The 26,768-nt window shown below is 34.2% G+C and overlaps 1 protein-coding gene across 1 annotated transcript; it reads right to left on the bottom strand.

Moving 5' to 3' along the window:
• On the bottom strand, window positions 1–25,768 carry LOC132280134 (uncharacterized). Its single transcript, XM_059782261.1, has 20 exons — window positions 25,345–25,768; window positions 25,130–25,248; window positions 21,488–21,543; window positions 21,351–21,408; window positions 21,162–21,266; window positions 19,321–19,674; window positions 18,653–19,191; window positions 18,179–18,258; window positions 11,269–11,399; window positions 11,083–11,184; window positions 7,680–7,763; window positions 7,120–7,200; window positions 6,548–6,613; window positions 6,326–6,445; window positions 4,836–4,883; window positions 4,672–4,757; window positions 4,519–4,564; window positions 4,153–4,278; window positions 1,094–1,488; window positions 1–771 (listed from the first exon to the last, which is right to left on the bottom strand). The coding sequence occupies exons 1-18, from the start codon at window positions 25,559–25,561 to the stop codon at window positions 4,156–4,158; spliced, it is 2,415 nt and encodes an 804-aa protein (XP_059638244.1). The 5' UTR covers window positions 25,562–25,768; the 3' UTR covers window positions 1–771; window positions 1,094–1,488; window positions 4,153–4,155.
• Between the last annotated feature and the right edge of the window lie 1,000 nt (window positions 25,769–26,768).

Genomic DNA, 26,768 nt, shown 5'->3' with positions numbered 1-26,768 from the left:
ATGCACGCTGAATTCCGTGATCATAAGTGATTATAATTGAAATCTTAATAGTTAATACAAATAATATTGCATTTATCCATTGTAACATCTAAAAAGAACTTTTTATCCCCCTTTTCAGGACCTCTTTAGCCATCTTTACTGAAGAAACCGCAAGGGTTGGAACGAAACCGAGTTGAAGGGTCATGAGAGGGCCATATTTTGTGGAGAGTTGCCATAGGTACTGATGTGGAGCTGAGTTATCAAGCTCGCGTAGGTTACAGTAACAGGATTTGCTCCATGTTTCTTTCTGTAATATTTTTTATGAAGAAACAAGAGCAGACTGAGAGTTAGAAGAAAGAGAAACAATGGCAAGTGGCAAGAGCTTCCTCCCTGTGGAGAATGTGGTCACCATTATCATTCACCTTTTTTTTCCCTAGCTTCTTTAATTATTTAAGTTCACAAAAGGAGTGGTCATCACAGAAGCTACAAAAATAACCCCCAATTGTAGCATGCAAAACCCAATCAAGATATGCACCGTAGCTGGGAAAAACAGCCCCCTCATACGGAGAAGGAACAAACATAAACACACCAACTTAGAGCATATATTACAAATACTGCTAGCATGCTACCATATCTATGCCTAAGAACTCGGCTAAAATTTGACGACCCATGGCAGAAACCACATTCTCCATAGGGAGGAAGCTCTGAAAAAAGGTACAATGTCTCTGCTGAGGCCCAGAAACTTGTTGGTCAGCACCAAGATTGCTTCTAAGAGTATTGAATTATCTCATCCTACAAAAGAAGCAAAAGAAAACAATTAAACTAACTCATGCTACAAGCATCGGAGGCAAAAAGTTAAATAAATTAACTCATTCGACAAGGACAAAACAAAACAATGTAACCACGTCTAGAATCAAATTTAATGAGCCCTATAAATGCGACCAATTTATTTTATTTATATGAATGAAGAAACCAAATCTGAAACCAAAACAAACAATATAAAGTATATGGAATAATTAAAATATAGCCCAAGAGAAAAATAAAAAAGACTTCATGAGAATAATGAATAGGAAACAAACAATTAGCGACTATTCAAGAGTCATTTCCTTCCTACATCATCTTATATAGCAATTCCAGACGCCGCTCAGACGGAACACCAAAAAATGCGCTTTTGTGCTGAGAAGAATTGAGAAGGAATAGAAGTGCATCCAATTGAATATAATCAGGAACTCCAATGTTTATTAGTTCCGCATATACTTCTTTGTCTGAATGACAATCAGCTCGTGCTTTCTCAGCTATTGCAACCATCTTTGCTGCAATTTCGAGTCCCCGCTCAGAAACAAGATTTCCCTTTTCAATTGCCTCTGCTACTTTGTTAATTCCAGATCCAATAGCTTCAATGTCTTTCTCAAATAAATCAATCATTAGATCCTTTCTTTTTGTACCCTTTGAAGACCCCCCACATTGTGAATTTGACTCATCCTTAATTAATTTCTTCATTTCCACAACCTGTAATTTTTTAATATCATATAATAATAAATTTTAAAATCATCACACAGGTTTCAAAAAAAGAAAAAAGAAAATAGTAGAAATATAAACATAGAAATTTTAATGTGAAATAAGCATCTAACATAATAAAACATAAATGTCATAATTATTCAGTAAGTTAAAGACACAAAAGTACTGATACAAATAGAAAAAGGAAAAATAAACAGTATGGTCTGTAGTCCTCCCACATGTTAGATGCTATGGCATTCCTTACAATTAATCATCACTTAGCCTCGTCATCATTAGTAAGTGTATCTTACTCCTCGTCGATATGTATATCAATGATCACGAGGTCTCGATCAACTTCTTCAATCAATCTTTCATCAGGTTCTACACCCAGTGGATATATATGCAAGATACAACACATTAACACAATCTTTGTAACTGTATCAACTGGGTAATGAGCCTCTGCACCAGTTGAAATAATGGAAATCTTTTTTTACCCACACTAAATACTCATACAATTACATTGCGCAAGGAAGAATGTCGTTCAAATAATTCTTCAACATATTCTAGTGCATGTGATGAGTATTCTTTCAAATGATAGCGAACACCTCTATATGGAGTTATTAGTCCACTCTTTAACATGTAACCTCCATCCACCAGATGATATTTACCTAGAAGAAATATGAATATTATAAGTAACTCTTTTTAATTTACAAAATCATAAACTTGATATGACTATAAGTTACTTTCAGGGATTATTAGTTTATCTTCTCGTTCTAAAAGAGCATTTTTTTATTACCCTTGAATCACATGCAGATCCTTCCCACCTAGGCAAAACTAACGTAAATTTCATGTCAAACGAGAATGCCGCTAAGACATTTTGTTGGATAGTCTTTTCTTCCTCAATATGCTGGTGCATCTTTTTAGACACTTTCACACGAATACGAGTCCATCAATGACTTATAAAAATTTATTATTATTATTTTTAATTTTTTTTTTACCTTGAAATATAGATAGAATCTGTTACTATTGCGCATTTGTGGAGGGACTTCGGAACCGCTTGGTTGTTGTAGGTATAAATTTTCTAAACTGATTATTGCTTTTAGCACATCATGAAAATGACCACTAATAGTCTCGCCAGATCGAACAAAGAAGAATTGAATGGCATGGTTCTTCACGTTATGCTCCAAGACATTTGGAAACTTGGCTACTTTCTCCTCAACCACAACATTTCTATTGTACCGACCAGTAGAACGAAGTATGTTACATAATGTAGCAAAATGCATATGGTCCTATATGTTATATATTACGACAATTCTCACTAGAAGCAAGTTTTTTCATTAGTTGTTCACGTACGCTAAGTTTTTCCCCATCGATGTCATTTATTGCTCTATTCACATAGTGTGAATGGAATGTCATACCCATTATGTAAACTATGTGAACACCATAACAAATAAGTTGAGCCACCTGGCGTAGCCCTCTAGGCATCCTGCATGATAGCCCCAACAGAGACACCTCTCTAAGCCTCGATCAACCCCTCAGGAGTAACAAGGCATAACCCAAGAGACACCAAATAAACCAAGCATCAAATCCCAACAGTCTCTGGCTAAGCTACAATGCAAAAGAAGGTGATCAACTGTCTCCTCATCGCACAAGCACATATAGCATCGATTGATCACCACTTGATTCCTTCTCCTCAAATTATCCTGGGTTAAAATCTTACCCAGGACGGAAGTCCAAGCACATAAGGCTACTTTAAGGGGAGCCTTAGAACGCCAAAGAGACTTCCAGGGGAAAGGGCCTCCGGTGCCGACCGAAAGACACCTAAAAAAGGACCTAACCTTGAAATGGCCCTGAGAGTAGGAACCCAAAACCAATTCTACAACATTCTTCCACAAAGTTTCTTCTCCACAGAGTCTTCCAGTTCATCTACCTCATTCTTATCCCAACTCTCATTTAAATCTCCTTCTATTTCAATCTTGCAAATGTATTTAATCAATAGCTAATTAGTAACACAAATGAATTAAAAACTAAAGTAATTAAGTAGTAACGGTCTCCTAAATTTTGAGCTAATCATCATTCAAAATATATATATATATATATATATATATATATATATTTTAACCCACTAAACCATATTTGACATAATGGTAAAAGTGTAGCATGAGAGCTTTTTTACAATTAATAGAATTTCTGTTTGTCTTCTTGAACATTAGTTTATTCTATACTTTTAAAAACCTTCATCACTTTTCCAAGTGTCAACTTTATAGGACCCACGTCTATTGAGTTGGTGCAAGCACAACACCATCCTCGATGGTCATATTCCATCCATACCACTACTAATTATATTCCGAAACAAATTAAGAAATGAAAAACCTCAAGCTAAATGTGGATTACAGACTCAAATTACAAATTTTTTAAAACATTACAATAATATATGAACTTTTGGGTTGGGGGAGAAAGAAAAAACATAATATTGATTCACAAATTTGATCACAAAAATTGACGACCGGTAGCAATTTGCCAATATCTCCTTGACCACACTTCTCGTACCATGCTTCATCACTCAATTACTCCAAGATGCCATTTAATCAATATTCCCTTTTAAATGAAAGAAAGAACAAAAGGGAGCTAAAGAAATGAGTTGAAAATTCAAGGCAAAAAGCCAAACATACTTACATTTCAATGATGATATGCATCAATCTCATCAGAGTCATCTTTAAAGTTGAACAATCCCCTTATAGGATATAACTCAGCCTTCTCAATGACTTTTTTCAGCGCATCAGGTCCCATAAACATGAGCACCTATGAGCATACATTTAACATATAGACACAGTTACAACAATAGTCTCAGCAAAAATTGATGAAGATTTGACAATGCAAAAGGTCTTCAGGACAAAACTTACATGGGCAGACCACCTATGAGACTGGTATAACTGTTTTATGCTAATGAGTTGCATGGCAGGATGAATGGAAATAAATCACAAAGAGTGATAAAATGACAAACAAGTTTTCATAAGTCAGATGTGTAAATGTATACTGAACCTCATTTGCATCTTTGAAATTCTTTGGCCAACTGACTTGCCAGCATCTACAAACCCAAAAAAGTATGGTTAGCAAATATATCTTTATAAGGGCATGAAGATTTTCCAAAGGGAATGTCAGTAAATAGTATCATCGGGAGAAAATAATGTGAACCTTTCTCTTCCAAGACGGCGTGCAAGCTCTTCAGCTAAGGCTTGACCAGGTCGATCCCCATCAGTGGCAAGAATTATGCGAGATGCCTATCAAATTTTCAAACAACCAAGGCGTTTGTTTTCTGCAATAACTCTACAATTAAAGAAGGGGTCAAAAAAACCAACCTTCTCAAGGTACTCTTTGCAGTTCCACAGATACTGATACTTTGTGTCCTAGCTTTACAAAATACATAAAAGGAGCATTAGATTCAAGATTTGAACCAGATATGACAATCATGCAATGATAAGAGGACAGTTCTGCAATTCTCCATTTTTCGCTTGTGATCAACAATAAAACTATTACTAAAGCCTACCCAAGTCTTAATGTGGGCACAAGCAACTAAAAAGGTGAGGGAATATTGCAGAGATACGAGGGAAAAAAGAAACATGCCATATATTGAAATTACAGTAGAAAAAGGAACTAAATTACAGAAAATTTCAGCCAAGAGAAAATGACAAACCATGATAAAGAATGCATTTAATTAATCATCAGAGAAAAATGTAAAGCTGATGACCATTTCCGTTGCAGCAAAGATCAACCAAGCCTTTGAGTCTTAAATTTTGATTTTTGGCTCTCATTTTTAGTTTGTTTTGGGTAACTTCAGTTGTTCAACATGTTCATTATTGTTCTTTTTTATGTTATTGGTTTTAAATTTTTTATTTTCGGGGCTTGTTCAGTCGTTCCTTCTTGTTCTGACAGTTCTGTAACTACTGAATCCGTTCTTGATTTGCTAATTTTTTTCAGACTTCCGCATTTAATGCTTCTGTGAAATTACAAGGGCTGGCCTTCAACTTGATATATAAAGCTTTAGAGCAATAAACTCCAAGCTTTTCTATACAAGAATTAGCTAATTAAAGCTTATTTCAGTTACGCCTATTAATTAGGTTGTTCAAATTTATTGTAGGTATTTTGGAGTGCAGATGTGTTTGAATAAAAGCAATTGGTCACTCACTAGTCGGTATCCTTGTTTTGTAATTTGAGAGAGAATAATTATGTGTCCTTATTTCATTAAGGTTGTGTAATTCTGGTTACCAATTTAAGCGCAAATTTAGATTTCTTTCCACAAAAACATTTTTTTGCCTTTTTTATTTCACATGAATTAGCTTGAGCACTTGCATAGCTGTCATAAGAGCTCTACCTTTTGAGCCATATTCTCTTTTATATTATATTTCGACTTTGGAGTGGTACTTTTATACTTTTTTTGTGTTTTGGACTTATTATTGCTATACTTTAGAGATATTATTGTTTAAGAAATAGTTTTTTTACTAGTTTGGTAGAATCTTACGATTCTGAATCCAATTCTACGATTTTGATTCTATGGAGCCCAAAACGATCCTCCATAGAATCCCGATTTTAAAAACCTTGCTTAAAAATCGTTTGTAGGTTACACATTCATGCGTGTGTGCTTATAACTTGCAATTTGTAATCCAAGGAGATGGAACTCTCTATTCATGTAAAGAACATCATTGTCATGCAGTTTAATACAAAACACCATCGAAACTATTGAGCATCACTAAAAATGTATTATAGTTTTTTTATGACAAAAAAATTTACAACATGGACATATAAATTTTAAAGAAATTGAAATTTCAATAATTCATAAGTTGACAAAGACCTGGTCTGCAGATTGAAAAAATTCTTTAGTGGAAACTGGAGGTGCTGCACCATCAGGGACCGACACACAATTCCGGAAACCAGCTTCTTCCATTGCAAGTTTGTCTACTTCACCCTCAACCTACAACCAGAATTATAAAAAACATCAGATAGAAACAAAATTTCAAGGAATATTCCATAGACAGCAGAACACTAAGAAGGTATGACATTATGAGTGCAGTACAATGATTATATCACTCGTGTTGCTTATATCATCAAGTCCATAGAATATCTTTTCAGTATCCTTTTCCTGCAAATTAACAAGAGAGTAGTGACAAGAGTGATATCAGAGTGGTATTAAAATTTAATTACATTTTAACAATTAAAGTAGAAACAAATATAATAAGAGTTCACTGCAAGGACTGTTTACTAAAAGAACAAAAGTATAGACACAACACAAATATATACATCCACAGCCAATTGACTTAAAGGTCAATGAAAGGCACAGCCACAAAAATGGCATTTATCTAAAAGAACAGGACCTACACTTCAATTATTATGTTGGAGACATTTCTCTTAGAAATCCCTCTGATCAGAATATCAGTGTCAATAGATTAATTTCACAGATCTTTGGCACAATTTAAGGTCTAATCATCCAATCAAGAAATTTCTGTGCAAGTTTAATCACCCGCAATGGGTTGAGGATTCAACTGAAGGATTTAAAAGACAGTTAATGAAAAAATCATTGCCATTGTTTCCAGCTTCGCTTGTTAATTACTTAATTTAAATTTCTACAGTAACATTAATCATAAGAACCTGCCAAAACTTTTTGTTGACATCACGGTATTTGCAACTCACAAGTGCTCCATTTTGTCGATAAGTAAATGCAATGACAATCTGTCAATAGAATTTCAATAGTTAGTTAAGGCAAAACTAACATTCACGTTCATACTTAAGAACTGAAACAGAAAATGCACAAAAAGGGAAATAATCCTTGCACTGTTAAACTTAATAAAGGAGCTTACTTTACTACTTCGCATGACTGAGAAGAAGTGAAGCACCACACAGTTTAAGATGGGTAGTAGATGTCAATTTAAACATTTTTCTTTCCAATTTTTTAATTGTTTGCATAGGAATCAATTTTGTTTCACAATAATATAATGGATAACAAAATCTCAAGGTTCAAGACATTTAATGTTCACCAGATGTTCATCAAGACATTTAACTTTTTTAAGTCATTTTTAATAACCTCATCCCACGTTATCTTTTGGTCACTCTCTCCTTGTCTTACCTTCTATTACAACTAGTCTCCCCATGATTGAATAATAAAAATAGGTAGTGGTAGTAGTACTTAAGGATTCAGAATGGTTGTTGACCTTATCATCCAATTTTCTTTGCATTACACAATTTCTTCTCAATGTTTCCCCTGATATCTTTCTTTCAGCAAAATAGTCAAGTATCTGAAACAACATCAAAAACAAAACATTAATAATGCTAATTAACAATATAAATGTGTGGAGGATATCCCTCAAACTTGAATGAAAACAGCATGATAAGGAAATGATTTTTTATTTTTATTTTTCAAGCGGGAAAAAAATCTTGGTTTTCGCGTTCAGCAACATGCATGCAGCACAGTCTTGTTAGTGAAAGCGGTAGAATTCATAAGCTTCCTAAACATGACATATTACAAAAACTAAAGTGATCAGAGTACATCAATTTTGATGGGGGAAAAAAAATCAGCTTGACATGATACACAATTTGCCCATCCACAATGTGCAATTTTATAAGGCTTTCAGGCTTAGGATGCAGTTCTCAAGACGCGTCTAATAAGTGTATCATTTTCACTTATCAAAAAAAAAAAAAAAAAAAGGTGTGCATCATTTTCTTTTATTTTAAGAACGAAAGTTTTGCCTCCCACTGCCACCAAATATAGGGGATTTTAAGCCTTTTATTACAAAACTGGCACTTATTACTGTTTAAACTCTTTCATTTATTCTTCTTTCTTTCATTTTTTATTATTATTTTTTTTTTACTTTTTTATTTATTTATTTATTTTTTGTGATAAGTAAGATTGTTTTAGAACTCGAAAGCATTCAAACAGGGAACACATCCCGGAAACCCCTCAAAGAGTCCAAAAAATCAACTATCTCCCCCGTGGATTTACAATTTCTCCCAAGAACCCAACAAAAAAAAGAACTAAGAATAGGGAACTTCGGCACCCCAATAAGAGTATCCTCTCCATCAAAGAATCTCCTATTCTGTTCTGTCCATAAGCTATAGGGAACTTCCGCACCCCAATAAGAGTATCCTCTCCATCAGAGGATCTCCTATTCTGTTCTGTCCATAAGCACCACCAGACACACAAGGGCGCTACCCTCCAAAAGTCACAGGCTTGGGCACCCACTGTAGACCCTCTCCAAGCCTCAATTAACCCTCTCGAGGACCTAGGCATAACCCACTGGACACGAAACAAACCCAACAATAAGTCCCGACTGTTTTGGGTCACTGGGTAATGCAACACAAGATGATCTACAATCTCCTCATCTCTCTTGCACACGCAGCACCAATTGACAACAACCTGTCTCCTCCTTGTCAGGTTAACCAATTGACAAAAAGATTAACCAACGCATAAAGGAGATATCTCATATTAGAATAATTGTTATTGAAGAGGGAGTTAGAGGTGAGGGTAAATCAGTGTATGTATTGTGCAATAGTACATAACACAGTATTTGGATATTGGTGTATCGAACTAGGCATTAAGAAGATGACAAAGAAATGGTTATGTGTCCTTTATATGAGGATTTTTTCGTCTTTATAAAGTTATCTTACTTAGCAAACAAACAAGCAAGCAAGCAAACAAACAAACAAAAGGAGAAAAGGAAATTCCTTTATATGAGGATAATTTGATGAAAGCTTTGAGTAGTTTAAATAGGGAAAAAGCTCCAAGTATGGGATGACTAATGCTTGCTTCCAAGAATGTTGTGGGATTGTCTGTAAGGATGTTTCTAAGTCACTTCATCGTCTCCAAGCCACTGCTAAACTTGAGAGGAATTTAAGTGATGGTAACTTCATTTTTGTGATTTTGAAGAAGGGAGAAGTGACTCTAGAACTCTATTTGTTTAGCGGGTTGCACATATAAGCTCATAGCATTTTGAAGGTGGTTGATAGAATGGTATCAGATTCCTTAACTGATTCCTTTGGAGGTAGGCAGATTTTGAATCCGATACTTGAACAAACGAACATGTGACTTTGAGAATCAGACAAATTCATTGTTGTAAGTAAAGCTTCAATATCCAGAAGGTACACATTCATGTACTCTAAGGGACCCCACAATGTATTATAGATGGGAGGATTTGGTGTCAAACTGCAGGTGGTACAATAATATGGACCTGGCGCATTGGTAAATTCATTGTATACATTGGTCACATATCACAATGTAAACACAACATGCCTGAGCTTTCATTAATCACAATATTTTCATGTCCCGGAAGAAGAGAGAATATGTGGTATTGAAGGTGGTACATTAACAAGATTTAGAAATAAAGCTTGATGACAACAGCAACGTACAAACCAAAATATAGAATTATAGATGCATGATCTCAAATTATACATTGTAAGCTATTACAACGCACAATCTCATACTTTTTCATTCTTGATTTGGATTGATGAGACTTGTTTGTTAATTTGTTGGTTTCTGTGACAAAATAAATTGTTGGTTACTGTGACCAAAAAAAAAAAAAAAAACCCACTATGCTTTCATCTAGTTATGTGATTGTCTTGTTGCAAAAACAAAAAAATTTGGTGCCATGAGATTTTATTGTTTCATGCCTATTGCGATGTGTATATTCAAAGGGTTGAATATTTACTACTTGGCAACCGTGCTAATTAAATATGTTTTTAGATTTGAGTTAAAAGGAACCAAAGAGAACAAGATTCTCAAATTGGTTTGAAGTTTCAAGTTTCAACGTGTTATTCCCCTCCCCACCACCACCACCCCAATATATATATATATATATATATATATATACATATATATATATACAAACTGAGTATATTTTGATATTGTTAATCAAAATATGATGATTTGGTTTTTTGGAATATTATGTGAGATTTTTTTTAAAGAATTTCATTAACATAATGCTATATACTCATGGACATTCAGACTTTATCATGTATATTTTGTTCTGATTTTGTGATGAAAAATGGTAGTGTGCCTGTAGATTTAAGCGTGGTCAAATTTGACCCATTTGGAATTACAAGGTCGACACCTGAAATAAAAAACTAAATTTATTTATACTGCAAAGCAAGTTGGAGCTTTTTAGAAGACTCAAATAGATAGCACCAAATGACCGTAGCTGTACTGCAGAGCATTTTCTAAGAAATAAAAACATTTTCAGTAGGCTTGAATCATTAATTAAACGAGCTCATATTGAATGAGCCTAAAAAGTGAGGTCAAGATCTAACAATTTACTTAATGGTTGAAAATGATCTGAGCCTTTAACGAGTCAAAACCGAAATATTTCATCAATAGTTTGGTTCATTTGCAGTCCTATCAATAACACTTTTTTCAAGTAATCTAGGAAGACTGTAACATGGAGATCCAAATCTTGTTAAACATCGAATTGATGTAACATACACAACACGCCAATGCAGTAATGTACTCTTCCAAAAAAAATTATGTATGATAAATAAGAGTTAAGAGGGCAAACTGCTTAGAGCATTTAAGAAAGCAAATTTAACAAGAAGGAAGAGGGTATACAAAAAATATAAATAAACTACCTCAGCACATAGTGGTTCCAACTCCAAACTCTTTTCTGTGATTTCTCTCTTGTGCTTAACTTTTGGGTTCTGAATCATGCTTCCTGACTTACTATCTGCATACTGAAACCAAAGGGTGAAACTTGAAAAGGAGAATCTCAAATAAAATAGAGTCTGAATGAAAACTAAAAGAAAACAAAAAGTTACCTGTGTACAGCCCTTCCATCCACAATTTGTCCGAAAACAATTCCAAACTGCTGAATTACTACACATATTGAAATGACCAGAATAGATATTACTGGCATAATGACAAGTAATAAGAGAAAAAAATAGAGTGGCTTACCAATTTGAAGTGATTAAAAGGGCTAAGGTCTTCTCGCAAGAATCACCACCTTTGCACTATGGAAACAAGAAAAAAAAAAAAAAAAAAAAAACCTAGATACATATTTTGCATTGGAAAACCAAGGTTTAAATTTAAACCCAGAAACCAAAATGCTTAAATGAGTTGATCTTCTTCTTTTTTTTAACTTGTTAATATTTCTTTTAATAAGTTTTTTTACAGGTAAATATGCTACTACAGAGTTGTATTTATAAATGATATAAGCATATACGTATTATATATAACATGTTTAATATCTAATAATATGTATTTATCAAAAGATTTATGCACTGGATGTGTTACCAAGTCCGAACACTTCAACGCATAAAATTTTATACAACACAGCATACGAGAATCTCAATATTGTTGAAGATGAGGCATTCCCATTTCAAGCAGCATAAATATTTAATAACAGTGCAAAATCCAATAAAACAATGACCATAGAACTTCCAATCCAGTTATGCAAAAATGAAGTTCAAAATATCGCCCAATCAATATGGATGCTTGTCCATGTCAAAAAATTACACATGTTAAACCTCATCGTACATGAGCTTAAAACCAGGATCAACAATTTTCTTCCATGGTAGCTTATTTCTTTTTTATTTGGTTCCATAGGTCAATATATTCAGAGTTTTTTATTTTATGCTGCGCTTGTCCAGCACAAGAAGTTGAGAACACAGTTCAAGTTAAGCAGCCACTCTGTGAAAACAATACGAAAAGTTCAACCCATACCCAAATCTACCCCACCTAGCACTTTGTATTCACTGGGATGACCAATGGCTTCATTTTGTGTTCATTTAAACTTTTTCCAGTCGGTCCTAGAATAGCTTCTGCTTCTTCACCTTTGTCATTATTTGAAGAGGGAATTGCTAATGACTCTGGCCAGCTCTGTAGATTTGCAACTTGCGTTTGCACAGGAATTGCGATCAAATCATCATATAATAGTTGCTAGACATAATAACCTTACAAGGCAGCATAGCTACTTCAAGAAGCAAAATTAGGTCTTGGTTAATTGAATTTTCTTACAAATTAATTTCAGTTGCTTGAGTTCCCATTTACATCGAGTCTGATAGACCATCATTAGGATTTTAATATAAAATCCAATACATCACAAAAAGACTTTAATTACTTTGTAGAATCGAACATATTTTTAAACAGCAGAATCAAATTATCATTTAAGTTCATAAAATTCCTTGAATATTTTATTAGGCATACAGTTGAAGATGCAAGTCATTGTCAAAGGTGTGTTTTATGCACTGCATAAATGTCTTTTAAGACATTTATGACTCATGTTTTATCAGTTATCACTTTTCATTATTTCTTATCTTTAGTAACCAATCACATCCATTCCATTATTTGGTTATATATAGTAATTACATAACCTTATATATCTACGCACATAATTTTTATAGGAAGCTGTTGTCTGGTTCAACAGATGCCTTGAATATCGGCGTCATTGACACGAGTTTGAGCCTCAGAGCAGCCACTTTCTTAAATAATAAATGTTAGGTTTATTTTGAGTCATCTCTTCCCAGGACAACGCTACAGCAGGAGTAAAACTGAGTAATACCCTTTTTGCATGTTATATTCCATAACATTTTCTAATTGATCCACTGTTGCTCTCTGTGCGTGTAATATTTCTATAATTAAAATAGTGGTGGAATATTAAGTATTTTCTTTGCTTAATTACGCTAATATGCTTCTATGATGTCTATACAAAATTATAGATTATTATTATATAATCATTTCAAATATAAAAATAAATTAATCAAAGGCTCACCAAGTATGCCATACACCTCAACTTGCAAGTTGTTTTATACTATCACCTTTAAAGTTGGTTTTTCTTTTTTTATTTATAAACCTTTATAGTTCGCTCACACCACCGGTTGTTTGCTTAAGTAGTATCTCCTACCACACCCAAAAGGGGAGTGAGTATGTGTTTTATCACAAAAAAGAAAAGAACAAAAGGAATAACTTGGTCTCTCACTCAATGTTAAAATAATTATATATATTTCTCACATTTGCAAATTCAAATTGATAAATTTTAAACCTCAGTGCCTATAAACAACCTATTACTTACAAAGTAAAAGGCCTCGCTCATGCTTGCACTTGGAAAACTATGAATGAAACTGACCCAAATTACAGCTAATTCTTTTCTTGTTAAGTTAGTTTTGCATTAAATAAATCCAGCCTCATTTAGATTGAATTTTACTTTTAGAAAATCATTTTTTAGATTATTATAAATTTCCATTATTTTGTAACAACAGTTCTTACTACCTGGGCTGCAGAAGCAGTACCCTTTGCAATAAGACAATAGTAAAGCATGAGCCAGGTCAAACTTGAAAAATGAGCCACTTAAGCAAAAATGTCTAAAATTTAGCGGCTGAAACACCACCAAGTACTGGGTGAAAGTCATGAGATACTCTACATAAGTAGAAGAAAACTATTTGACGCATAGAAAGAGTTCTGATGGGAGTGGATTGTGGATTACCCAACTTCTCCACGGTATTATAAATCATTTTCTTTTCCTACACATTCAGTACAAAACTAACCATACCCACCCCTTAAAGCTCTGAAATTTACTATGGCATGGAAGATTTCACATAGATATGACCAAACTAACACAATTTACTCAAAGTATGCAAATTACATGCCTGGGGACAAAGAATGCGATGCTGCCCAGGTGTACAAAAATCATTATAAATTCCAAACTCCTCCAGTTTCCGCCTCAAAACCTCCATTTGAACCGAATTGTGTGGGCTGTACAAGTGCACTTCAGAAAATAATGAAAATAAAAAACAGTGTTACGCATAAGCCTTAACACAGATATGTACACAATACATGAAAACGTTGGTGCAAAGGGAAATACCTGATGGAGCTGCACCGACATAAATCCAAGTTGTTCTGATATCCAAAGGGTGAATTCTGGAGATGGGTTTTGAAGGGCGAGCAGAAAAGAGGAGTCTATGGGTGGGTGAAGATGGGGTTTTTGGTACTGCTGTGAAAGGTGTGGATTTGAGAAATTGTTTTGAGTTGAAGAGTTTATGGAGAGGTCTGCGATGAGGTATGCGCATGTTGAGAAAACAAAGAGTTTAGTGCTTCCTTTATCAAGCTTCGAAGGGTTTAGGTGAGAGGGAGACTGTGCAAGGGTTTAATGTCTCTCTCACGGAAGGCAATGTCAAATGTCAATGCGATTCAAGGCTACTACTACTACAGTACTACCCACTTATGTTGAGAATTAGCGGGTTTGCTTGAATTTTGAAAAAAAAAAAAACAAAACAAAAGATAAATAATTGTGATTTGACCTAGGTTGAATATAAATATTTAACATATTATATATACTCGTGTGTGAAGTCTAGCTATTAGAGATGGTTCAATGTTCAATTTCAATAATTGGGCCTAGAGATTTGGCGTAGCGGTACGGCCCGTGCGGCACCAAGACGTTGCTTCAGGTCGCGCAAGCGCCCTGGTCGACCACTACGACTCTCCCAATGATACCTGCTAATTAGTTTCGACCTGCCTTGACCTCGTCAGGGGAATGACTCTAGCTCCCAACCAGTTTATGTAGGGATGGCCAACTCCATTCTTCATAGTCAAGTCTACTACCGGTGACAAGCTCCTCGTATTCAATCGAGTCGACCTGCCTGAACTCTGAAGAGGTACCATCCTGTGCTCCTGCACGCCCCTAGTCTAACTATATTCTTTGCCAACCAACATGCGTGTCTTCCATCCTCCAAGCGTCTTAGGAGTCACTTCATGACATTATGCACATGGCGACCCGCATGTGCAGGACTGATCTTCACATGGCGACCCATTCTATGACCCAATATTTTGGCCCACTGATTGGCGACCCCCATTGGACCCTCATGAGTCGCTAAAATCATATTGCGTTCGCGGAAACATCGGAGTAGGCCTTATAATTGGAAAATGTATTTTGTTAAAAAAAACAAAAAAAAAAAAAAAAACGGGAACCAAATAGGACCTACATCACACAGCCCAGTTTGGAAAGGTACCGGGTCTTGAACCCATTGTTTTGCACAAATTTGAAAATAATTTATTTTTAAATGAACAATTTCATGACATTTTTTTGAAAAAATATTAAGTACAAAGAAAGACAACTATATGGTTAAAAATCTAAAACCTCATGAACAAAATGAATAATTATTGACTAATATATATACAAGTATATATACAGGATTTCATTTTAGGGGCACAATGTAATTGATAAAAAAACAAGAAAAAATATCATTGCAAAAGAATATGATAACCAATGGTAGTAGAATTAACAAAGATAAATATCTGACAAATATATGAAGCAAAATATTAATTGGTAATATATCCATTGAATTTGGTTGTAAGACCTTGTATTTTGATACCGATGCATGAAATCAGGCCAATTGAGTTCATAAAATTACAATAATAAACTAGAAAAAAAATACAATAATAAATTTAAATAATAAGAAAAGAAATAAAAAGAATTATAAGAGATAAAAAGGTTACATACTACATGCATCATACATAACTGCGAAAAGAAGAATTTTAGGAAGTAAAAAAAAAATAAAAAATAAAAAATAAAAAAAAAGGGCAAAAAAAATGAGAGACCTTTGAAGAAAAAAATATAGTTTGATTGATGAAGGGAAATTAAACTTTTATTTTTATATAAAGAAAATTGAAGAGTAAGAGATAAAAGAAAGAAAAAAGTAAGAGAATTTTAGCAACCGAAAATTTTAGAGGGGGCATTATACAACTCTGTTGGTGGATAGTAATCGTGTAATATATTTTATGAAGAAAGAAGAGCAGACCTTGTGTATGTTCCAGCCATAAATATATTCTGAAAACAAAAATAAATTAGTATGTGAAATACGTTAGTTTGATTCAACCCCATCATCATTGGTTTTCAGGACCTCTTTAGCCATCTTGGCTGAAGAAACCACAAGAATTGGAACGAAATCGAGTTGGATGGTCATGAGAGGGCCATATTTTCTTGGAAAGTTGCCATATGTAGTTATGTGGAGCTGATTTAGCAAGCTCGTGTAGGTTACCGATGATTGGAAGTCCCGGAGGACCCAAGGAAGAGGATATGCTCCATATTTCTTTCTGTAATATATTTATGAAGAAAGAAGAGCAGACTGAGAGTCAAAAGAAAAAGAAACAATGACATAATGGTTTTAGCCTGGCCTGCGGATAGGGATAGACCCAGGAAATTGCATGAGGGGGAGGGGTGCAATATTAAGATTTTATTTTATTTTATTTTTTGGTAATTTCAGAGGGGATAATATGAATATTTAATAGTCACGCGACTCATGTAATTCTATATATATATATATCAGGGTGCCTGAGAGAGATAAAATGAGAATTTATCATGTGATCAGGGTGAGATGTGAATTTATCCGCATGTATTTTTAAGAAGGATTGTTGTTTTTGTTTTTAATATAAAAAAAAAAAATTACAAATGTTATCAATTTTTCTTATTACCACCTCCATAATAGAATGTTTGTAAGTATTCCTTTCGCCACATTATTGCTACGAGAATTATAATAAATAATTTATCTCACTAAGACTACCCAACCCTCTCTTTGAAAAGTACACCACCACTATGTCATTGGGCTAAGTAGGCTGAGTCATGTTGAATAGTCAAAATTGTATTTTTATATTAGTGAAATATAGACAAACTGTCCATTTCAAATTATTTAATTGATTTTTTATTTTGTACACTCTGATCCAATGTTACAAAAAAAATATTGCTCGCCTTTTTTTCTCCAGTGGGCAACTAGAAAGAACTAGTCTCAACTTGGACTTGTCTTGGTGCAAACAGTTTTTTGAAAGGAGTGCATGAGTAGTAAGAAGGAAAAAAAAAGTTGCCCTTCTTTTCATTCTAATCCTTGTTCTCAAGCAAAAAATTAGTAAACTTATTTTCTTTAATACCATTATCATTCACAATTTTTTCCCTAGCTTCTTTAGTTATTTAAGTTCACAAAAGGAGTGATGATGAAGCTCCAAAAATGACCATACAATACCCAAACACACCACAACTGGTCATAACAGAAACAGGCCAACTTAGAGCGCATATCTCTGCCTAAGAATTGAACTCTGCAACCAACCACCACTCAGCAGCAATTTGACAAGCCATGGCAGAATCCAACTTCATTGAGATCTCCAAACCAGCAAGCTGTACAAATATTTTTTACTCATGCTCGGATTATGATTTATCAAGTTCACTTGCTTGCAATACAAGTAGAGTCTCCTTCCTACATTCACAAAAAAAAAACACACATTTTGATATGCCATGGAGCGCTGCAGTTATGCATATACTGTTGCTCTTCACTACCAATAGGTGTTGTGCTCCAGGAACACCGGAGCACTCACATTTTGTTTATGTTGTTTGCTCCAGGAACACCGGAGCACTCTCCTCTAATTCTTCTTTATACATAATACATAGGTCGTCAATTCAGCATTGGACAGAACGATTCCCCCCCTGCTCCACTAATTGATCTCGCTTCGCATTCTCTACCATATTTGCGACAATTACATGTGCACCCATGAGCAAGGGAAGACACCCATATAGTTTCGGAGCGTGTAAAACAAAAAGATACGCTGATGGGGGCGGGCATACTATGTGTAATGATTCCATTATTCACCAGAATACAACTGGTAAGGTATGATCCAACTATTAGTCCTTTCCTAGTCTATTACTAGCGGAATGACAGGGATGCGATCAAACTTCCATGGAGTGCAGACCGCGCGGAGGAAGAGGGATTGCTGGTGGTGGATTGTATCCTGCTTGACTCTTCTTGGGATTTTTTCCTCGCAGGACTTCCCTTCAACACAATAAGAGTTAAATATCAGTTGGAGAAAAGTATTCCAGGTGAACTCCACGACCAACCTTGCTTCACATAATGATGACTCTGGCCTCAAAAGGTTGGAGCTATGAAGGGCGGCCAGAACAAAAGACGCGCAAGGATCTTCGGGTGTGGAATCAAACTCTATTTTGAAGAAAAATGGCGCCAAGATAACACATTTTGTTTTGCTCTGCCACTGTGAATGGGATTGGGAAGAGAGATTGATCAGTTAGAGGTGTTCCTGGAGCAAACAATATAAAATATATGAGAATAATAAAAATATAGCGCAACAGAAAAATAGAGAAGACTTCATGAGAATAATGACTAGGAAAACAAATAATTAGTGACTCTTCAGGAGTCATTTTCTCCATACATCATCTTATATAGCAATTCCAGACGCCGCTCAGATGGAACACCAAAAAATGCGCTTTTGTGCTGGGAACATTTGAGAAGGAACAAAAATGCATCCAACTGAATACAATCAGGAACTCCAATGTTTACCAGTTCCGCAAATACTTCTTCGTCTGAATGATAATCAGCTCGTGCTTTCTCAGCTATTGCAACTATCTTTGCTGCAATTTCGAGTCCCCTCTCAGCGACAAGATTTCTTTTTTCAATTGTCTCGGCTACTTTGTTAATTCCAGATCCAATTACTTCAATTTCTTTCCCAAATAAACCAACCATTAGACCCTTTCTTTTTGTACCCTTTGAAGACTCCCCACAATCTGAATTTGACTCATAGTTGTCCAAATTACTATCAGTTGAGGTACCATTATCCGTTGCCCATGTGCAAACTTTTTCGTTTGCACATACAAACCCTTGATCATTAGCTCTATCTTTTGCAAAAAGTTCATACAACTTACCATAATTGTTTATTTTGGTGTGCCTCCATTTTGAAGCTGATGGTTTGGCCTAGAAAAAAGCAAGAAACATATATTATGCATCATTCAAATATACACACACACACACACACACATATATACAAGGATTAAATGAACTAAAAATAAAATAATTAAAATAAAAGTCTAATAAAATGCATACCTCTACGAGGGCCTTCCATACTTCTGGTTCAGCCTCAAACAATTTTGTTTCTGGACTCCATGATATCCCACTTAAATTTTTGAATAATTTGAAACACGTGTTAAAATTCATTTTCAATGTTATCATACGATTTTTCACGTCATGTTTATCGACCGGATAGCCAAGTTTTTGAGAGCATATCTTCACAACATTTGAATTTGCAACAGGAGATGCTAAAGTTCCATCAACTCTATTCCCATTTTCTTGTTGCTCCAGTAGTGCATCAAGTAGTATGTCATCCATTTCTTCAGACCATTCTCTTCTCTTAATTTCATTCACATTCACATCCTTATTTGATTTCTTCATTTCCACAACCTGTAATTTTTTAATATCATATAACAATATATTTTTAATATCGTCACACACATTTCAATAAAAAAAAAAAGTACAAATATAAAGGCAGAAATTTTAATGTGAAATATGCATCTAACATAATAAAACATAGTAATAACAAATAGAATGTCATAATTATTCGGTAAAAAGACAAGAAAATACTGATGCAAATAGAAAAAGGAAAAAGAAACAATATGGTTCGTAGCCCTCCCACATGTTAGCTGCGATGGCATTCCTTACAATTGATCCACACTTAGCCTCATCATCATTAGTAATTGTCTCTCTCTCCTCGTCAATATGTATATCAATGTTCATGAGGTCTGGATCAACTTCTTCAATCAATCTTTCATTAGGTTCTACACCCATTAGATAATTATCCAAGATACAACACATTAACACAATCTTTGAAACCGTATCAACTGGGTAATGGCCTCTGCACCAGTTGAAATAATTGGTCATATCATTTTGAAGGTGGTAAATAGAGTGGTATCAGATTCCTTAAATGTTTCCTTTGGAGGTAGGCAGATTTTGGATCTGATACTTAAACAAACGAACATGCGACTTTGAGAATCAGACAAATTCATTGTTATAAGTAAGCTTCAATCTCAAGAAGGCACATGTTCATGTGCTCTAAGGGACCCCACAATGTATTATAGACGGGAGGATTTGCAGTCAAACTGCAGGTGGTGCAATAATATGGACCTGGCGCATTATTAAATTCATTGTATAAATTGGTCAGATATCACAATGTAAAACAGAACATGCTGAGCTTTCAATAATCACAATTTTTTCATGTCCAGTAAGAAGAGAGAAATAAACTTTGATGACAACAGCTACGTATAAACGTGAATATAGAATTATAGATGCATGATCTCAAATTATACAGTGTGAGGTATTACAATGCACGATCTCAAATTTTTTTTGTACTTGACACACATATGACAGCTTGATGTGGATTGATGAGACTTATTAATTTGTTGGTTTCTGCGACAAAAGATAAATTGTTGGTTACTGTGAAAAAAATAAAAATAAAAAATAAAAAACCACTGTTGCAAACTGAAATTTTTGGTGCATGAGATTTTACCGTTTTATGCCTATTGCGATGTGTATATTAGAAACAACTCAGCAATTGTATCCTTCTTAAATAGATTTTTAGATTTGAATTAAAGGAATCAAAGTGAGCAAGATTCACAATTTGGTTTGAAGTTTCGAGTTTCAATATGTTATTATCCTATCAACACCACTTTTTTCAAGTAATCTACGAAGACTATAATATGGAGATCCAAATCTTGTTAAACATTGAATTGATGTATCATACACAACACACCATTGGAGCAATATACTCTTCCAAAAATTATTATGTATGATAAATGAGAGTTAAGAGGGCAAAGTGCTTAAGAGCATTTAAGAAAGCAAATTTAACAAGAAGTAAAAGGGTATACAAAAAATCTAAATTAACTACCGAGTACCGAATCACAGAGCGGTTCCAACTCCAAACTCTCTTCTGTAATTTCTCTCTCGTGCTTAACTTTTGGGCTCCGAATCATGCTTCCTGACTTAGTATCTGCATAGGCCTGAAACCAAAGAGCCACACTTCAAAAGGGGAATCTCAAATAAAATAGAGTATGAATGAAAACTAAAAGAAAACAAAAAGTTACCTGTGTACTGCCCTTCAATCCACAATTTGCCCGAAAACAATTCCAAACTGCTGAACTCCTACACATATTGAAAGGATCAGAATAGATATTACCGGCATAAGGACAAGTAATGAGAGAAAAAAAATAGGGAGGCTTACCAATCTGGAAGAATGAAAAGTGTTAAGCTCTTCTTGCTAGAGTCCCCACCTTTGCACTATGGAAACAAGGGAAAAAAAACCTAAATACATATTTTGGATTGGAAAACCAGGGTTTTAATTTTATCCCAAAAAACAAAATGCTTAAATGAGTTCGTCTTTTATGCTATCACCTTTGACCTTGGCTCTAACCACCAGTTGTTTGCTTAAGTAGTATCTCCTACCACACCCAAAAGGGAAGTCATAGCAATCATGTTTCGGTAGGGAAGCTGTAATACCCCTAATTTTAAAAGAATAGTCTCGGTATTTTTCTTTTATGGTTTTAATTGCAATTTTAAATTCTTTATTTGATTACTTGGCTATTTGTTAATTGGTTAATTGTCTAATTGATTTATTGTTTAATTGTTTTAAATTGATTATGTTGAATATAATTATTTGTTTAACTTGATTTATTTGGTTTAATTGAATTATATGCTTATGTGGAAATTGAATGTTAAATTAAATGTATTATTTTTATTTTAAACGGAGTTGGGCTTGGATAGGATCAACGGACTATTTGGATAGTGTAAATGGGTATAGTTTTTACCCATGAATGGATATACATGTATATTGGGTTAGGTTAATTATTATTAATTGTTAATAATTAAATTAGTATCATTATTTTTATATATGTAATACAAAGTTTTAGGGTTTTAAAAATATCCATTAAAAATTGTCGACTTTTATACATATACGTATTTTATATTTTATTTCTGTGTTTTCTTTGCCGACTCCTCACATGAATAGAATTAGATTAAAACTATTTTTGCCTATATATATATATATCGCATTATGTCTGCTTAGGGTTTAAAACACAAACCCTATTCACGAACAGTGAGGTTTGAGAGAAAACAGAGAGAACGAGTTAGGGTTTGGCCAAGAACAAGGACTGAACCGAGGAAGGATATTGGAAGCTTGCTTGTGGGTTGAACCAGGAGCAATAAAGGAGTTCAGAACAGTCTTGGATTTGCCGAAAAATTTAGGAAGACGACGTTAAAGTTTCAAAACTGAAATCAGAGGCAAGTTCTATTTCTTACTCTTTCCCTTTGACCTGTGTTCTGTGCATGCCTAAATAATCTCCAGAATTCAATCGGACTTTAAAAACTGATATTGTATGCATATTAATTCAGACTTTAAACCATATTATGTGTTGATTAAGTGAAATTGATTTGTCGTTCAAATTGTTTCATATTCTGTTTTAAATTCTTGTAGCGATGCATACTGGGTTTATATGATTTTTTTGGATGATTTGGGACTTAGTCGGACCTCTAGGAACTTAAACTAAAGATTTCAGAGGGATTTTAACATCATCGGAGACGAAGACAATGACAGGAAGCAAGGGCAGAGCCGGCTCCCAAGGGGATGGAGCTGGCTCCCTAATTTTTTTTTTTTTGGCCAGGGCTCTTTGTGAGGAGAGAGCCGGCTCCATGGTTTTAGGGAGCCGGCTCCCTAAGGCACAGAGTCGGCTCTAAGGCTAGGGGTCTCATTGGTACAGAGCTGGCTCTCAACTTTTGAGAGCTTGCTCTCATGCCTAAATGCATACTGGAACTGATTTTAAAGCACGGTTTTGATATTTTTGGGGTTCCCGAATTGTTTTGGGTTAATATTGAGGATTCTAAATATTATTTCATGTTGTATTAAAACCCCATATGGCATAATTAATATCTATATGCTAATGAATTGAACAGTATGAAAGTTTAAATAATTTTTGCATACTATTAACGGATATAAATGATTTAATTGCTTAGTTTTATGTTAGCAACTTAAATGACTGGAACATGATTTTTAAATCTTGTATTGGATGCATAAAATGGTCATATACATATTAGACTTTATTTATACTTATTTTGGAGTATGATTGATGAACTGTTATTCCTGTTTTGTCAATTATATGGATTTTGTGGATTGTATGCACCGGTATGAGATAGTGGCATACTAGGGACGGATTAATTCAAAATACTAAGTCCTACCTACTCTGAAATAAGGGAATGGATTAACTATAAAGTTAAATCCTACTTATATGTCGTGTCAAGACAACGAATAGTTGAGCGACACTACTTTGGATGTGGATGGACTTTAAATATATATTCATGGTACCACGATATGGACTTGAGTATCAGGATCGTTGGTTAGGGAGCGTATATGCATTGGGATGCATAACTGGCTATGATGGTAGGGATGTACCCTGTTAGGTCTAGGTACTCATGCCCACTTCAGGTGCGTTTTGCATGTTGCCTACTAGTCAGGTTGAGATCGCCTTGTAGTCCATTGAGAGTCCTTTAGTGTGGATATATATATTTATGGACTAGATAGTTATTGTTGAGTTATCTAGGATGTATCTGCGTATCGGGTCTCTATTTGAACTGTAGTTAGAGTATAACTTGTTCGTGGGCCTGACCCACTATTATTCTTTTCAGGTATCGGACGGATCCAGCCTTAGAGTTTGTTCGTGCTGAGCAGAGACAGTTACTCATTCTTCCGATTACGTAGGCCTGCTGTTTATGTTTATGCTTTAGTTTTGGATTCCTTCTTTAGTTCAATTTCTCAGTTGGATTTTGATTAGGGGTCCACTTGATGGATTCCCGAGTTATTTAGTTATTGGAGGTTTTGGATTATTGGATTTAAATTATTTAATCTTAAGGATTTATATTTTAGATTTCTTCCAGCCTTTATTATTTATTTCTTAATTCTTTTTGTAATCTGTGTTTATTTAAGTATTAATTGTCTAATATCCCTCGGATCTGTGCTCGGACTTGAGCACCCGTGGCTCTAGAATCGAGGGATATCACAGAAGTGACTGTGCATTTTATCACCAAAAAGAAAAGAACAAAAGATATTACTTGGTCTCTGACTCTGTGTTATAATTATTTATATTTCTCACATTTACAAATTCAAGTTTCACAAAGTTTACACCTCAGTGCCTAGAAACAACCCATTACTTATAAAGTAGAAGGCCTCGCTCATGCTTGCACTTGGAAAACTATGAATGAAACTGACCCAAGTTATAGTTAATTTTTTTCTTGATAAGTTAGTTATGCAATAAAAAAATCTACACTCATTTAGATTGAACTTCACTTTTAGAAAATCAATTTTTAGATGATTATAGATTTCCATTATTTTGTAACAACATCTCTTACTACCTGGGATGCAGAAGCAGCACCCTTTTGCAATAAGACAATAGTAAAGCATAAGCCGTGTCAAACTCAGAAAATGAGCCACGTAAGCAAAAATGTCTAAAGATTTTAGCGGCTGAAATACAACCAAGTATTGAGGGAAAGTCATCAGATACTCTGCACAAGTGGAACAAAATTATTTGTCACATAGAAAGAGTTCAGATGGAAGTGGATTGTGGGTTACCCAACTTCTCCACATTTTTATATATCATTTTCTTTTTATACACATCCAATATTGTACTAACCATACCAACCCTTAAAGCTCTGAAATTTACTATGACATGGGTCACACATTACCCATCATATGAAAACAAATATTGATATATTTTTTTTAAAAAAAAAAAAATTGTTTTTAAAATTGATATTGCATTAAAGATTTTACATAGATATGACCAAAATAACACAATTTACTAAAAGTATGCAAATTACATACCTGAGGACAAATTAAGCGATGCTGCCCAGGTTTACAAAAATCATTATCAAATCTAAACTTCTTCAGCTTCCGCCTCATAACCCCCATTTGAACAGAATCGCGTGGGTTGTCCGAGTGCACTTCAGAAAATAATGAAAATAAAAAACAGTGTTATGTATAAGCCCTAACACAGATATGCACACAATACATGAAAACGTTGGTGTAAAGGGAAATACCTGATGGAGGAACACTGATATAAGAGGCATATGGAGTCCAAGAAGTTCTGAGATCCAAAGGGTGAATTCTGGAGATGGGTTTTGAAGGGAGAGCAGAAAAGGGGATTCTATGGGTGGGTGAAGATGGGGTTTTTGGTAGTGCTGTGAAAGGTGTGGATTTGAGAAATTGTTCTGAATTGAAGAGTTTGTGGAGAGGGCTGCGATGAGGAATACGCATGTTGAGAAACAAAATTGGTCAGTGCTTCCTTAATTCAAACTTCGAAGGGTTTAGGTGAGATAGAGAGAGTGCAAGGGTTCAAGGTTTTTTGGCTCATAGAAAAATGGGGTAATGCGATATGAGGTTACTATTTTCTTTTTTTGAAAATAAGAATAAGAATTATAGTACTTGATTTGTTGCAGGTCAATAATTGAAAGAGGTGATTTGTTGGGTTTAGTATCCTATTGTATTTAAAAGGTTAGCTTGGTTTGTTATTCTTACAGCAGTTCTAAAAAAAATTAAAAATAAAAAATTATTCTGAGAAAAGAATTTTTTATAATTTTATAAAAACATATATTTTTATAATTGAATTTTTAAAAAATTCAACAAAGCAGATGAATTTTTTTGTACTATTTTTTATTTTTAATTTTATGAAAATAGAAGTCTATTTCCATAGTTATAAATTAAGTATAACCTAACCCACTGATAAATCTTAATAATCAGAAAAAGTGATTTGTTGGGTTTAGTATGCTAACATGGCCTAAAATGTTAGAAACTAAGCCACTGTTGAATTTTAATAATTGGAAAAAGTGCACGAACTAAAATGCTAGCAAATTGTAGTAGATTATTTATTCAATTTAAATTAGAAAAAAAGTATATATATATTTTTGGATTGAGTCTGCTAACATGACTGATGACTCTCACAAAATTTGTTTGGTTGAGTACACTAACTTGACCTGATAACGTTAGAAATAGGTAATTGAAAACACGATTTGTTGGATTGAGTATGCTAATAGGTCATTGTCCAATTTTAATATTTAGAAAAAATGTTTAGTTAAAAAACAAACAACCGGAACTAAATATGTCTCATATTAATAAATCAACAGCTAGAACTCTTCTGTGTAGCTTCGACGAATTGGGTTCAGTATGACAGAGATGGCAATCTGAAAAGGTACTCCTCTTGAACACGTGAAGAAAACTTTTTCTCAAACTAAAATTATCAAATTATCCTTCCTCGGCTTGGGATTTGGGGCTCCATGTTTTGCACAAATTTAAAAATGAAACTAATAATTGATTAAAAAAAACTAAAAAACAAGAAAAAATTTATTGCACAATAATATGCTAATCAACGAATAGTATAAGAAATATAAATATTTGACAAACTTTGAAGGAAAAAAAAAAAAAAAATTAGAGTTCTATTGATGAAGGAAAAATATATATATTTTTT

The sequence above is a fragment of the Cornus florida genome, unplaced genomic scaffold, assembly GCF_030987335.1.
Source record: "Cornus florida cultivar Cherokee Brave unplaced genomic scaffold, ASM3098733v1 CherokeeBrave_3.0.0_Hap2_Chr01, whole genome shotgun sequence".
NCBI classification, from domain to species: Eukaryota; Viridiplantae; Streptophyta; class Magnoliopsida; order Cornales; family Cornaceae; genus Cornus; species Cornus florida.
Note: the sequence above shows the minus strand (reverse complement) of the source record. Positions and strands in the feature narration are given on the sequence as shown.

Bases quoted from the DNA above. Each gene is read 5' to 3' on its own strand.
- LOC132280134 (XM_059782261.1), bottom strand. From the start codon at position 25,561: ATGCGTATTCCTCATCGCAGCCCTCTCCACAAACTCTTCAATTCAGAA. The intron at 21,409-21,487 runs GTAAGCCTCCCT...CAATATGTGTAG, and splicing joins CTTTTCATTCTTCCAGATTG to GAGTTCAGCAGTTTGGAATT. The intron at 19,192-19,320 runs GTATGCATTTTA...GCTTTTTTCTAG, and splicing joins TATGGAAGGCCCTCGTAGAG to GCCAAACCATCAGCTTCAAA.